The sequence below is a fragment of the Aythya fuligula genome, chromosome 7 (genome assembly GCF_009819795.1).
Source record: "Aythya fuligula isolate bAytFul2 chromosome 7, bAytFul2.pri, whole genome shotgun sequence".
Taxonomy (NCBI): Eukaryota; Metazoa; Chordata; class Aves; order Anseriformes; family Anatidae; genus Aythya; species Aythya fuligula.
The window spans coordinates 28604564-28617985 of NC_045565.1; the positions used below are offsets into that span (position 1 = coordinate 28604564).

The 13422-nt window shown below is 42.7% G+C and overlaps 1 protein-coding gene across 14 annotated transcripts in view; it reads left to right on the plus strand.

Moving 5' to 3' along the window:
* Positions 1–11691, plus strand: part of TCF7L2 (transcription factor 7 like 2) — a 174961-nt gene extending 163270 nt beyond the window's left edge. For 5 of the 14 annotated variants that reach the window (XM_032191402.1, XM_032191404.1, XM_032191403.1 and 2 more), the window contains 4 exons: positions 3609–3657; positions 4207–4257; positions 5412–5484; positions 11224–11691. In XM_032191402.1, the coding sequence (XP_032047293.1) occupies positions 3609–3657; positions 4207–4257; positions 5412–5484; positions 11224–11647 (597 nt within the window). In that variant the 3' untranslated portion in view covers positions 11648–11691. Of the gene's footprint in view, positions 1–3608; positions 3658–4206; positions 4258–5411; positions 5489–6078; positions 6152–11223 lie in introns of all 14 variants that reach the window. The other 9 variants (XM_032191408.1, XM_032191409.1, XM_032191410.1 and 6 more) reach the window with 5 other exon arrangements.
* The last annotated feature ends 1731 nt before the right edge of the window (positions 11692–13422 follow it).

The window sequence follows — 13422 nt, forward strand, 5'->3', positions numbered from 1 at the left end:
ATTTGTGCTTTCACATGTATGTGTGTGAAACCAGGTCTCAGTCTGCAGCAAAGCCTAGAGCAGCAGCATCTCTCTGTGCTCTTCCAGCATTTCAGCAGTAGAGAATACTCATACACATGTTCACTTGCTTATCTACATTTCCTTAAGGACATTTTTTGAAATACTTGTGTTTTTCTCGATCATCTTTTCATTCTGTTGGGTTCTGCCTTGCTCCCTCCTTTGCTTGTCGCTGGAGGTGTAGTGGTGTGTGTTCCTCAGAGACAGAGGAAACCTCTTTAAGCCCACCGAGGCACTGCTCCTGCTAAGAACACATTTCCTTTCTTTTCGTTATAGTATGGCCTGAGACTGTCAGACCATAGGCTTGAGGTAGTTCCTCGGCACTGTGCAGTATTGTCATCTTGGGTGTTCAAAAGAGAGTTACAGGCTCGACTGAGGCTTCGGGAATGCTCATTCTGCGCGGTGACTGTGCCACTGACAGATGGGCATGTACAAAGCCTGAAGTGCTTAGGACCTTTACTTTTGTCCTCACCGTGTGAGCACTGAGAAACCCTTTCTTCTCGAGCTAAAAAGGACAGGATGAGAAAGCCGTCGCTTTCTCAGCGGCTTGATGCTGTACCCCCAGGTGACCTTCAGGGGGAACCTTCCTGCCTGAGGAGAGCGCAGCAGCTTTGCATCACACGATTGCATCATCTGCAGGATTTTTTTTTCCCCTCTCCCATCCGTTCAGAGCTCTCCAAGTTCCCCACCTCCCTCAGCATTTCATAGCACCTTAAGACCTTCACACATCTAGAACGGGAGCGTGTTTGGGGTGCTTGAAATGGTTAAATCGTTAGGCATTTCCCATTAGGCATGAGGATGGGGCCAGCTGTAGCCCACATCTTCAGAAATAGGAGCTCTGCATTCAAGAAATGCAGCTTTCAGCCTGCTCTTAAATAAGAGAAGAGGATTCAGTGAATCCCCTGTGGCTTGCTGGTGTCACAAGGCGCACTCGTTCTTCCTGAGATCTAATAGGAGATGTTAAGCGGCGCTGAGTGCTGGACTCAGGTATATGTAAGGGTCTAGTCACTTTGCTTGCCGGTTGTCTGGAAAATTAGTACCAAAGAACTCTGCAGTCTTGTCAAAACCCATGTTGCTTTGGCTCTGTCGAGAGAGCTGCCAAAACATTTAGCAAGTATGTACATCCACATTTCCTTGCAGCCTTAGAATTTGTATAGGATGATGATGAGAAATGTTACAGACCATCTGCTCCTGTCTTAGGAGGGCAATCTGAGGCAAAGACAAAACTGTCTTCTGCCGAGTGCTGGAAGAACTGCTCCTGTAATTCTTTCTTTAAGTCCACATATTAATTTAGCTATGCAATATCTTCTCTCAGTGCAAAAATTGAACAAGAGAGCATGGTAGTTTTTCCCTATAAGCTTTGCAAAGAATGTCAGAGAAGTCAGTGGGACATTTTTCAGTTCTTTGTTAGGAAAGCGTGTGTTGAAGAGGAACCAAAAATTCCTGGTCCCTGGCTGACATTCCCGTATATCAGTCATTTTTAATAGATTGCTCCCTGAAGGGGTTATAGTATGTAAATACCTGGCTTGAAGAAGTCTGTAAAGGGCTGATGGCTCCTGACCTGTGTTCTGGCTGGCCATCAAGTGAAAAAGTGATGAGGTCTCTAGTTAGACCGGCCCTTCAATCCTCAAATGCACTGAGAAATGAATCAAGATGGCCACAAGATGCAGTCTGTTAATTATGCAAGTGGCCTCCTTGAGATTAAATAGAAATCAGGCTTACAATCCTTAGGCAATTGTCTGGTTTCAGTTACATTGTAAAGCTGGAAAAATTCACTGACTTTCACAGAATTACTGTCAATTTAGATTAATGTAGATGGAGCAGAGCCCGAGCCCCTTGTATTTCTGTGTGTTGTATGGACTTCAGGATCCACGTTTTCCCCTATTCTATTCTCAGGATTTTTAGGAGCAGTGCTTGTCTGTCTTGTCTTCCTGTCTTGTTTGACTAATGGGTGCTGTAGCAATTAACCCAGAGCTTTCAATATCTCCCCAAATGGCCTCAGAGGTGTCCAAAATGTTTTTTCAGCAGCATTCAGGCTGCAGGATTATGTGCATGTTGCTTGAAAGACATTTAAAATCGACAGTGCACACTGCTTTTTCCATCACAAGAAGGCTTTCTCAGACAGGGCTGTACTTATCACAGCCTGGACAGCAGGGGGGCAGTTTACAAGCAAGGGGGAGCGAGTACAGAAGCCCCACGCCAGACAGCTGGCTTTAGGGGAGGAGAAACAAGACAACAACAGATCAGAATCCAGCATTCACACTGAGGGAATTTCTTACTGATATGTATCAGAGCGAGCCAAATGTTACAGTGGATGTGCCAAGCTGAAGCCGATCTTAACCCTGTAGTTGGGAGCCAGACCAACCTACTTAGAAGTTCGCTATGTGGGAGAACCCTTTGGCTTCCCCACAGATACGTCCAGCCCTTCAAAAGTGCTCTGAGATTCCTTCTTCCAAGACATGTTTGTTCCCTCTTGCCCACAAGGGACTGTTGGTCTGGTGTCTGTTCACCAACTTCTCCTACCACCACATCTTCAAAAGCAGGAGTCCCCATGCTGTTCACAGTCAACATTGCTGGCCCAAAAGTTGTTGCTTTTAGTAGCTGGCAAGCTATAAAAACAAAATGACTCTATCATCTTGCACTGGCCTTTTTGTACTCTGCAGATTCTGTAGTTCAGCGTTAGAAGGATTTTCTTAGAAAATAACTTCTCTTTTGAGCCACGCTTATCACTTTATAACTCCTCTTAGAAGACAGTTGTTGGGTTTCCCTAGAACTCAGGCTGGAGCTCCTGGTTGTGTCCTCTCCAAACTGAGGAGCGACCAGCTCCTGCTTACCCAACCTCGTCTGTTCCCTTCCTCCCTCCAGTTAGAGGCTGTGACAAATCACATCATCTCCTTGGGCAGTATTTGGAAAATAGACACAGTTTAGCAAAATACTGCTTGTTTTCTTTGCGATCAAGCAAAATGTGGAAAGGGTCTTGGTTATATCTGTGTTTTTTCCTTTTCTTGGCCTTGTTCCCTAGGCTGTGGATGCACTTACAGACCTGCAGGTTAGGTGTTGCTCATTATCACAGCTCCCTTGTCTGCTTTAGCAGTCAACACTGGGTGCCAGGGCACTCCGGGGGCTCACTCTCACTTCACCCATGCATCCCCCATCTTTCAGTCTCCTCTGTTCCCATTTCTTCCCCACCCCACCTCACACATACGGGGCCACAAGTAACTTGTGAAACTTCCAGGTGCAGGATTGTGTGTGTCAAATGTGTGCCGTCATTACAATCTCATCTCAAAAGGAGCATCTTGCAAGCCTGCCAGCACCCCCTCCAGCTGCTCGTGGCTTTGGGGTGGGTGTTGGTATGGAGTGGGGGGCAGGCAGAGCCGTCCCCATGGCACAAGCATCCCCTTGGGACCCCTTGGCCCTGCTAGGATGGGGGGAGTGGGCTGAGCTCCTGGTGTCCTCCAGCCCCTGCCCTATCACTCTGTGCCACCTCGCAGGATATGTGGCTTTGTCTCGGCTTGGTTTTAATCCTTCTCCTTTGTGTGTGTGTCACACAGGGCAAGAAGAAGAAGAGGAAAAGGGATAAGCAACCAGGAGAGACCAACGGTAAGTAAAAATAAGTCTAAATATCTCGCTTAGTGGAAGTGTGGCAGTCCCGGTGTGACGCTCCTAGGTTCGGGGGAGGTGGGCTCGAGTCTCCTGGCCTCACGGGGAGCCGGTCCCTATAGCAGGCAGCCTTTTTTTAATGCACTCTAGTTATTTACACATTACTGCCCTTCTAAAACTAGTAACCAAGCCATTGCATGTAAGAGCCTCTTGTGACGTTAGCCAAATTTATTCCTAGTAATTACCCAGCCTTTAACTGCAGATCCATAGTGGTAATGCCTATGCTGTTGTTGATAAAGTTGTCTGCTTATTTTGCGCATATGTGTGTGCGTGTACGTACGTATGTATGTGTTTGGTATTAATTTGGGCTGTACCTGTATGTTCTGATGCATGCCTTACAGTGGTAAATCGCACCCATTTTAAATTAAGGAGGTTTGCCATTCTATATAGGAAATTAGAAATACTGCATAGGCAATCTCATAGTCAATTCTGAAGAAGCCCTGACTTAATTTTTTTGAAGCCTTTGTATAATTTGTTCTTTTTTTTCAGAACACAGCGAATGTTTCCTAAATCCTTGCCTTTCACTTCCTCCGATTACAGGTGCTAACGTCATTTTGAGTCATTTAAAATAGTTTATAAACTGCTTTTTAATTTTTTTTTCCTGCCATTATAGACTTTAACATTAAACACTTATGACATTAAGAAAAAAATACCATCCACACGTTTTTATATTTATTATCTATTTATCTTTATATCTATTATATGTTTGATAGTATTTTTTTAATTTTGTTTTCGTCTTTTTGTAACAATTGCTATTAAAACGTAATACAGTAAAATAACGCAAGAGTTGTACTAACTGTGCAAATTGAATATGCAGTATTTCTTTAAAGAGACTGATAAAGAATGGAAGCAAGTCAGTAATGAACCTCCTTAATCTAATGGCATTTTTCATGGCTCCCACTAAGTCTTCTCACATTAGCATGCGTACGCATTTTTTTATTATTATTTTAGTTTTGATTTTTTTTTTTTTTTTGCATTTCTGCTCAAGCCTATTCATTGCAATTCACTAGCTCTACTAACTCAGCACCTTGCCATGCTTTACGTTTTATTTTCTGGCTGATACTAACATGCTCATTTCGCAATCTGCTTATTCTTATCCATTCTTTTAAATACAAATTAATAAAAAGAAATAAATTGAATGTTATTCCAAAAGCTGCATTATCCCAGGAGATATAATTTCCTTTTTTTTTTCTTTATTTTTCTCTTTTTTTATTTATTTTTATTTTGTATCTGAGTTGAAGAAAAAAGCATGTTCAGGATCTAACTTCCATACTCAGCTTCTTTTCTTCCTTTTTTCCCCTCTCAAAAAAGAGAATAAAAAAAAACAACCCAAATAAATCTCGCCTGAAACATCCTGTTAGACCAGCCACAATGACTTTCCTCTACCTGCTCTTTTAAAAGGGAAAGAAACAGTCCTTTATAAAGGGATACTGCAGCTTTAATTGCAACAGCTAATTTCAAGAGTTGAATAAAAATGTGATTATCACTTTTTTAACTTTTAAATCAAAAGTCAATATTTTGCAATTAATAACGAGGACATTGATTTTTATTCCCTTTTTTATTTTTATTTTTTCCTTATTTTTATCTTTCTCTTTTTTCTCCCCTTTTCTCTCTCTTTCTCTCTCTCTCTCTCCCCCTCTCCCCTTTCTTTTTCCTCTCCCCCTTTTCTGCTCGCTTTTCTTGAACTCATTCAGACCTGAGCGCTCCTAAGAAATGCCGAGCGCGCTTTGGCCTTGATCAACAGAATAACTGGTGCGGCCCCTGCAGGTGTGTATAGTTTTCCCAGACTCGCTATGGCTGATTTGCAGCTGGTTTATTTGGTACTTTCCCCTTTTTTTCCTGCCTTGTTGCTTTGTAGCTCTGTGTTGTGATCTAGAAGACACAAGGGAGTGGGACACTGCCATGAGTTATCGTCTCTCTGAAAAGGTTTTGCTTATTTTTTTTTGTTGGTTTTTCTTTTTTTTTTTTTTTTTCCTTCCTCTTTGCTGCTGCTAGCCAAAAACCCACTGTAAAACAGCATCAGCCTTAAGCCTCTCTGATCCCTGGCTCAAACACAGCCCTGCCCTCCCGGCCTTCAATCCAGGAAAGTCACATTTTCGTGAGGCGCCCCCAAAGCCCTCGGTAGCACGGCACCGAGTGCGGTGCCGACGCCGGACACACGCACAGCGGTGTCGGAGATTTTTGGTTTTGTTTTGGCTCATTGTCAAAGTCCTGTTTATTCATGCCCTTGGTATGAGGGGAGATTACCAAATAAAACGGAGGTGATTAAAACCTAAACGTAGCTGTAGCTAAGATTACACAGTCCAAATGAGCTCTATCCACCATTGTGTTGTATTTTTTGTGTTTACCTTATGCTAACAGATGCAAATACTCCAAAGAAGTGTCGGGCATTGTTCGGGCTTGACCGACAGAGTTTATGGTGCAAACCATGCAGGTATAATACTACCCATTAGGCCTTTGGGGAAATAAAAGCAATCTGTCCTCTTAGTGCATTTGTGTGATTTTATTTTTTTAATCTTTTTTCCCCACTCCCCACCTTTCTCTCTCCCACAGCATCAATTGCTAATAATCTTTGATCCTTGGAATTTCTTGCTAATTTAATGCCATTTTCTCTCTTTCTTTACCAATAACCTCTCCCTGGTGGTAGAACTGGGAACAAGAAAACTTGAAGTGCTTTTAGCTGGCAGTTGGTTTTGTCGTTGTTTTTTTCTTTTTCCCCTCCAGATTGTCAGCAAAAAAGATTATTTAGCTGGACATCTATATTTTGTCTTTTGTTTGGATCTATGTCCGCTGCCTCCAAAGGCTGTTCTGGGATCTGCAGCACTAGTATTTTTCAAATGATTATAGATATAAAAGCCAGTGTTTACAGCTTATATTGTAAGACTTTTTTGGCATTATTTGCAAAATTAAATCCCTACCTATGGGTTTATATGCCTTGGTAAGGCTTATATAGATAACACTTTTTTTAAATGATCTGATGTCTTTTTTTTTTTCTCCCTGAAAATATTTTTTTTTCTAAATTTTATCCCAGCATGTGAGCTGTAAACTCTTGAACTCTAGACAAAACTAATTCCAACTTTAGTAGGACAGTTTCCAGCATTAAAAGGAGGTGAAAGACATCAGAGAGCCCAAATTTCGACAGCCCATGTTCTACTGGAGTTTAATTTCATGTATAACTCAGTACATGCTTCTTTCTTGGTGGAGGGATACCGAGTAGTTCTTTTCTCATTCCTTTTTCCTTATATGATCGCATTTGGTTAAATTTGTTGTTTCTTTGTTCTGATACAAGCAGTCTTTGAATTTGGAATATTATGATGGTAGGTATTTCAACCCAAACCACACTCTATGTGTAGTGATTCCTCTCCCACATTTTCCCCTCTTACTCATGCCAGTCCCATGTGCTTCATCTCATTTAGAATGTAGATCAGATGTTCATCATATTTTGTGTATGCACGCAGTCTTGTTTGTGCTTAGTGTCGAGGAAAACATGAACCAGGGGTGGTATTGTATGTCAAAATACAAGATAAGGCACCAAAAACGTCCCATTTGAGTAATGCTAGTACTGGGTGTCGGGGTTGAGGTGTTAGATACCAGTATATATGTTAAATGGGTTTTGAAAGTTGTGGTTTCTTAAAGCTTAAGGAAAGGAAAGGAAGAAGAGTTCAGACCAGAAAAGCTGAGTAAGCACTTTCCCTGTGTCAGGAGACTTATGCTGACTGAAGGCTTAAACGCCAATGCAGTGTTTAATTGGGCTTTATTCTGTGGTTAATTTACTACATGCTCTCAACAGATATTTGTGTAGTCTAGAGATACAATATCTGAAGCGTGGTAGGCTCAGTATGCCAAGCACCAGAATGGGGGCACATTGTGTTTGTGTTGCTTTATCTTTCCCTAGCAGTTTAAGGAAACGTCAGGCTTTTAAAACTACATTTTATCAGCAAGGGGACTTTTCCTGCAGTCTGTGCAGCACTTAGGTTACACACCAAGCATAAACCCTCTCTTAACTTATGCCAGGTTTTGATCAGAAATCTTTGCTGCACATTAGACACCACTTCTTTAGATCTATTTCAGAATTAGTTAAGAGCAGTGCAGCACCTTTCAGTGGTGTAGTTGATAACTGGAGGCCTACCGATACAGTTTTTTTTGTTTGTTTTGTTTTCTTGTTGTTTTAATGCATGGAGGCATTTTGTTACTGGGTAGATTTTAGAGCATTTCTTTCCTAGCTGTGGTCCTAACCATTAGAACATTGCATTTGATAGCATGGTAGTTTTTGTAGCGCATCCTAGGAAGGTGCAAAAGATGTGCAGTTTGCTAGTACAACAGAAACTGAGACATCTTTGCCCACAGCCAACAAATAAACCCTTGTCGTCATCTGTGGCTTTCACTCATGGCAATTGCAGCATTATTGGCTTTTCTGATGCTGTCCTGGGGCTAGCTGCAACAGCAGCATGAGCTGGATCAGCTCTGTAGGTGCGTGCCATACCGATACAGTGAGTGACACTTTCAGAGTGGCACACAAGTGAATAATCCTCCCAATGTGCTTCTAAGAGGGGATAGGTAGCACTTTTGTTTCTGCTTTAAAGACAGCGAAACTGAGGCACAAAATGTTCCCCAAATGGTGACTTACCCCTTTCACCAGGGTTGCCTGAAGCCATTTGCTTCTGGTAAAATTTGGCTTGCAGATTTTGGGGTTTTACCCATCTATTTATTCTGGCGCACCTAACCCTGTCCCATGCATGACCACATGGTGGGAATGGCACAGGCTGGGGATGGAGAAGTGTCCTCTCTGGTACCATCAAGATTTAAGTAAATGGCTTTTCAGACCAAAAGTGGCCACTATTTAAGAGTTTAACATAAAAAAAAAAAAAAAAAAAAAAAAAAAAAAAAAAAAAAAAAAAAAAAAAAAAAAAAAGAAACAGAGGAAACATTCTGCTACCTTAATCCTAGTCAAAGGGAAATTATTTAAGGTAACAAACCAGTGTTTTTAGCTCTAAAAGAGTTGTTAACTCTGCAAACTCAGAAAGACAGCTCTGTGGTAACCTGATTTAAGTCTGCTTTGCCATGGGAAACCCCTTCTTTCAGGCCACAGAACTTAAAACAGTATTAGCAAAATCATTCTTAATTTTTGGCATACCAGATTCAAATTGCCTCCAGTGAAATAATTAACTGCCTTGTAGGTGCAGAGCAACCCAGCTGAATAACTTCTGGACCACCGTCAATGAGGTGGGCAGAGTTTGGGTCTCTGCTTGCAAATTATTTTAATTAGGGGGAGAAGGGGGAGATGACAAGCCCTGCAGTCTCCAAATTGTGAAAACCCACCCTTCCCCACAGGTGTTATCAGAGAAATTTGTGAACACCAGTGCTCAGCTTTGCCACTGGCAGCTGTACAGAAAGTCCCACCATGAATTTGGGGTCTGGCAGCATTGCGCAGCTGAGGCTAGGAAGTGGTGAGGCAGAGGCGAGGAGCAGCAGAACTGGCCCTAGCCAAGTGCCAGAGGCTTCCCACGCTGTTTGTTGATGGTAGAAGAATTAACAGGTTCTGTTTTGAGCCCACCAAGTTAATTTTTTTTTCCTGTCTTTTAACGTTGCTCTAATAAAGCATGGTTTACAGCCTTCACTTGCTGTCTTCTATCTTTCTTCCTTTCTTTCTTTTTAACATTTAAGTTGCATGGATGTCTTTAGTTTTTTAGCATGTATTGATCTGCAGGCTAACGTGGTTATAACTCTAATAGCCCTAACCCCTTACCTTGCCATGGGGAGCGTGGAGCAGAGCCCCAGGCTGTTCCCCAATTCACTGGAGGAAGGGATGTCACAGCACTTATCCCCACTGCAGTAGGTGGAGAGATGGGGTGCTGGGGGAGCTCTTCCCTTCCTGACCATGGGAGATGAGATATCCTAACCCCAGGCTCCAGCTGGTTAGATTTCCCCTGCAGTCTAGAAACATCTAGCCCTACTGCCTAGACAGAGAGGACCTTGGATTCATCCAAGTCAAATGCAGTCCCCATCCAGAGGGGAGCAAGTTGGCTACCAGAGACAGAGTTAGGGCACCTGAACGAGTGGGAAATTTCACCCAGCGACGTTCAGCTTCTGCGCCACACTCGGGCGCTTCTCCTGATGGAGTGGCTGAGCTAGCATGAGGCATCCCCGAGGGGGAGAGCAACATATTCCCTCGCATCAGCAGGTTTGTGCAGCCTGGCCGAGTGTCCAGAGTTTCTGCGGCAGAGCTGCTTTAGCCAGACGTGGTCAAGGACCCGGGGCTGTGTGGCAGTGGTCAGCACTTCCCATGGCAAGCATGCTTGTGAGTAGGAGGGCTGGAGAGCTGTCATTAGGAGGGTCAAGGTGGCCACTGAACGTCGTTTTGCCAGATGCTGTGGTTGTTTGCCTCATTATTTCTGTCCTGCTGCTAGAATTGTCTTGCATACACTTGGCAAGAGAGATGGTGTGAAACTGTCATCTGTTTTCATCGCTCCTTTACATTGTTAAGTGGACAGAGGGAGGAGAAAAGATCTCTGTCGGGTCACTTACTCATTTATTTGAAGATGAACGGCTCTTATGAGGCTCGTATTTCCCGGTATGAAATAAGTGCCATGTTGCTCCTCATCCTTGTGCCTGTCGTCGTGCTCTTCACCTACTGAAATTGGATCCCACTCTGAAGCTCCATGGATGGCCTCTCAGAGGAAAATTCCCCAAAACGCAGACAAGCAGCTTCCCAAATCTACCACTCTCCCTTGAAACAAAAAGTAAAACTGAGTCAATTTAAAGCCACAACCTGCAGGCCATACAACCAGTTATTCTTGTTATTTTGGATCATACTCTATTTATCCTGTTCTTTTTCTGTTTTGTTTTTGTTTTTGTTTTTTTCTTTCCTCTTCTGTTCGTTTTGTTTGTTCGTTTTGTTTTTATTTCCCCTCTCTCGTTCTCTCTATTATATACTCCTCCTGTCTGACTCTGACGTTTCTGGATTTGGTGTGGTTCCTAACAGAGGAGAAAGCAATGAGCAGTAGTTTGCAGCCGGCCTTGCCTCCCGGGGCAGAGCACCGTAAGAGACGCCAGGTGACGCAGGTGTAGAGATAGCCCCGCTGAGGTGGACAGCGCTGGGGGACGATCAACACACCCAGAGTTCTTATTTTCTAAGGATATATACATAAATATTATTATTTTTTTTTCTTTTTGGGAGGAAAGTGGAGTCTATAGATCAGCACAGTGGGCTCAGAAACCCCGTACCCAATTTTATTAGCCTGAAAGTAAATAAGTAGGGAAAGGAGGCGGCCTGCAGAGGAGGGGGACGAAGAGGCACTGGGCGATCCCTCAGCAGATGGTTAGCCCAGGGGGTCCCCGAGCGGATGGGGTGCCAAGGACGCCCCGGCAGCCCCCCAGGACGGCACGTAGGGCTGGGGCGCAGGCGCTCAGAGCCCCGCGAGCTGCCTGGTGGCTCTTTGCTCTAGCAAACTGTCTCCGTCTGCATCCCTGCCCTTCACTCACAGAGCGCTCTCTCCCTGTTTCTAGGAGAAAAAAAAAGTGCGTTCGCTACATACAAGGTGAAGGCAGCTGCGTCAGCCCACCCTCTTCAGATGGAAGCTTACTAGACTCTCCTCCGTCCTCCCCCGCCATGCTCGCCTCCCCCTCCAGAGACTCGAAACCACAGACTGAACAAACGCAACCCCTCTCGCTCTCCTTGAAGCCCGACCCGCTGGCGCACCTGGTCATGATGCCGCCGCCATCCTCGCTCGTCCTCGCCGAGAGCGCTGCGAGCAAGCCCGGCGCCCTGCCTGCCGCCAGCTGCCCCAACGGGGCCCTGGACCACGCGCCGGCCGCCCTCCCGCCGGCCGCCCCCCTCGCGCAGCCCTCCACCTCCTCCCTGCACCCCCACAGCTCGCTGCCAGGGCCGCAGCCCCAGCCGCTCTCCCTCGTAACCAAGTCCTTAGAATAGCTTTAGCCTCTGTCGCCCTTTCGGTTTCCTTCGGGGGGGTTGGATTCTGTTGGGAATTCTTTTTTTTTTTTTTCTTTCCATTTTTTTCTCTCTTTTTTTTTTTTTTCTTTGCTTTCCTTCTCCTCCTTGTCGTCGTCTCCGCCGTTCGTCGTCGTTTCTCGGTTTCATTTCCAGTTCGTGCCACGTGGCTACATTAGTTGATGTTTTATCGAGTTCATTGGTCAATATTTGACCCATTCTTATTTCAATTTCTCCTTTTTAAATATGTAGATGAGAAAAGCCTCATGATTCTGCCAAAATTTTTATCAACAGCTGTTTAAAGTCTTTGTAGCGTTTAAAAAATATATATATATACATAATTGTTATGTAGTTCCAATAGCTTAGTTTTAAAGACTGATTTTAAAAATTTAAAAAAAAAAAAAAAAAAAGAAGCAATTTTGAAGCAGCCCTTGCCGGAGGCATTGGTTCTTTATTATTTGTATTAAATACGAGCTTGCGAACCAATCATTTTACATCTGGTTTTTAAACCTTTAAGGGCACAGTGAATGCAGTGCCGCTACTACTTCTTTTTTTTTTCTTCCTCGTGTGAAACAACCTTTATTGTGATGTTACTTGTTATTGTTTAAATGTACAGAAACAAAGGGTTAAAAAAAAAATGTGTTAATATACCTTGTTCCATGGTGTTGTTCTTTTTGGGGGAGGGAACGCTACTCAACAATTAAAAGTATCACAACGCTATTGGACCAGTAGTATTTATTGCTTTAGAAATTGCTTGTTGTATCTGTATGTTGTCCCTTTTTAAATGTTTTTTTCCTCTTTTTTTTTTTTCTCAAAACATTGTATAAAGTTTTTTTCCCTTAGTGTAAGCATCTTATATATAACAACTCATTTGTACAAGGTTTTTAAGTTTATATATAAATGTGTATATATATATTTTTTTCTGGGAATTTTGTTTTTTTGATTTCCTTTCGTGATTTTGTTTTTTTTTTTTTTTCTGTATGAAACACAGTTGCCACCAAATGGACATTTGCAGATGCATTTTTCAAGGATCAATAGTGTAAAAAAAAAAAATTGCTTTAAAAGCCATTACACGTGAAAAGACTTGAAAATTTAGCAAGGGAATTTTTAGCAACGCTGTTTGAAAAATAGCAAGGTCCAAGTGTCTCCCGTTCAGAACTGCAGCTGGATCCCCTGCGCCATTAGGACTGTAGGCTGTGTGCAAAATTTTTATGTGCCAAAATTCTCAGTGACTTTTAACTTTTTCCCGACAACTTTATTATTTTTTTTAATGCTGTAATTTTTTTGTTCATCATGTTTTGCTGTGATGTTACATAGGTAGATATGTATGTAGTTTTAATGTCACCTATAACAGACGTGTTTGGTAGCAGATTGTCCGGAAAGCATTTAAAATGAAGAGGTATAAACCCTTAAGGGCCAAATTCTGTATATTAGATTATTCATAAAAGGAAAATCAGACTGCCACTTTTATGTACACTTACTACATACAGGTAGGTAGCAAACTTAAAACAAAAAAAAAACTAGGCATGTTGATGTTGCAAAAAACGCTGTATAAAGCTGAAAAATTGTTCATCTGTTCATTCAGTGCCATTGTAGTTGACATGAAGCGATTGTAAAACTGTCTCAGATTTTTCTCTGGTTTATTAAGATGCTAACTATAACATTTTTTGTGAATACTTTGAATGTTTCCTAACAGTTGTGATGTTACTGTTCCGTTTTATGCTCTTATTCCGATTTTCATTTTTAATGGTTTGGAA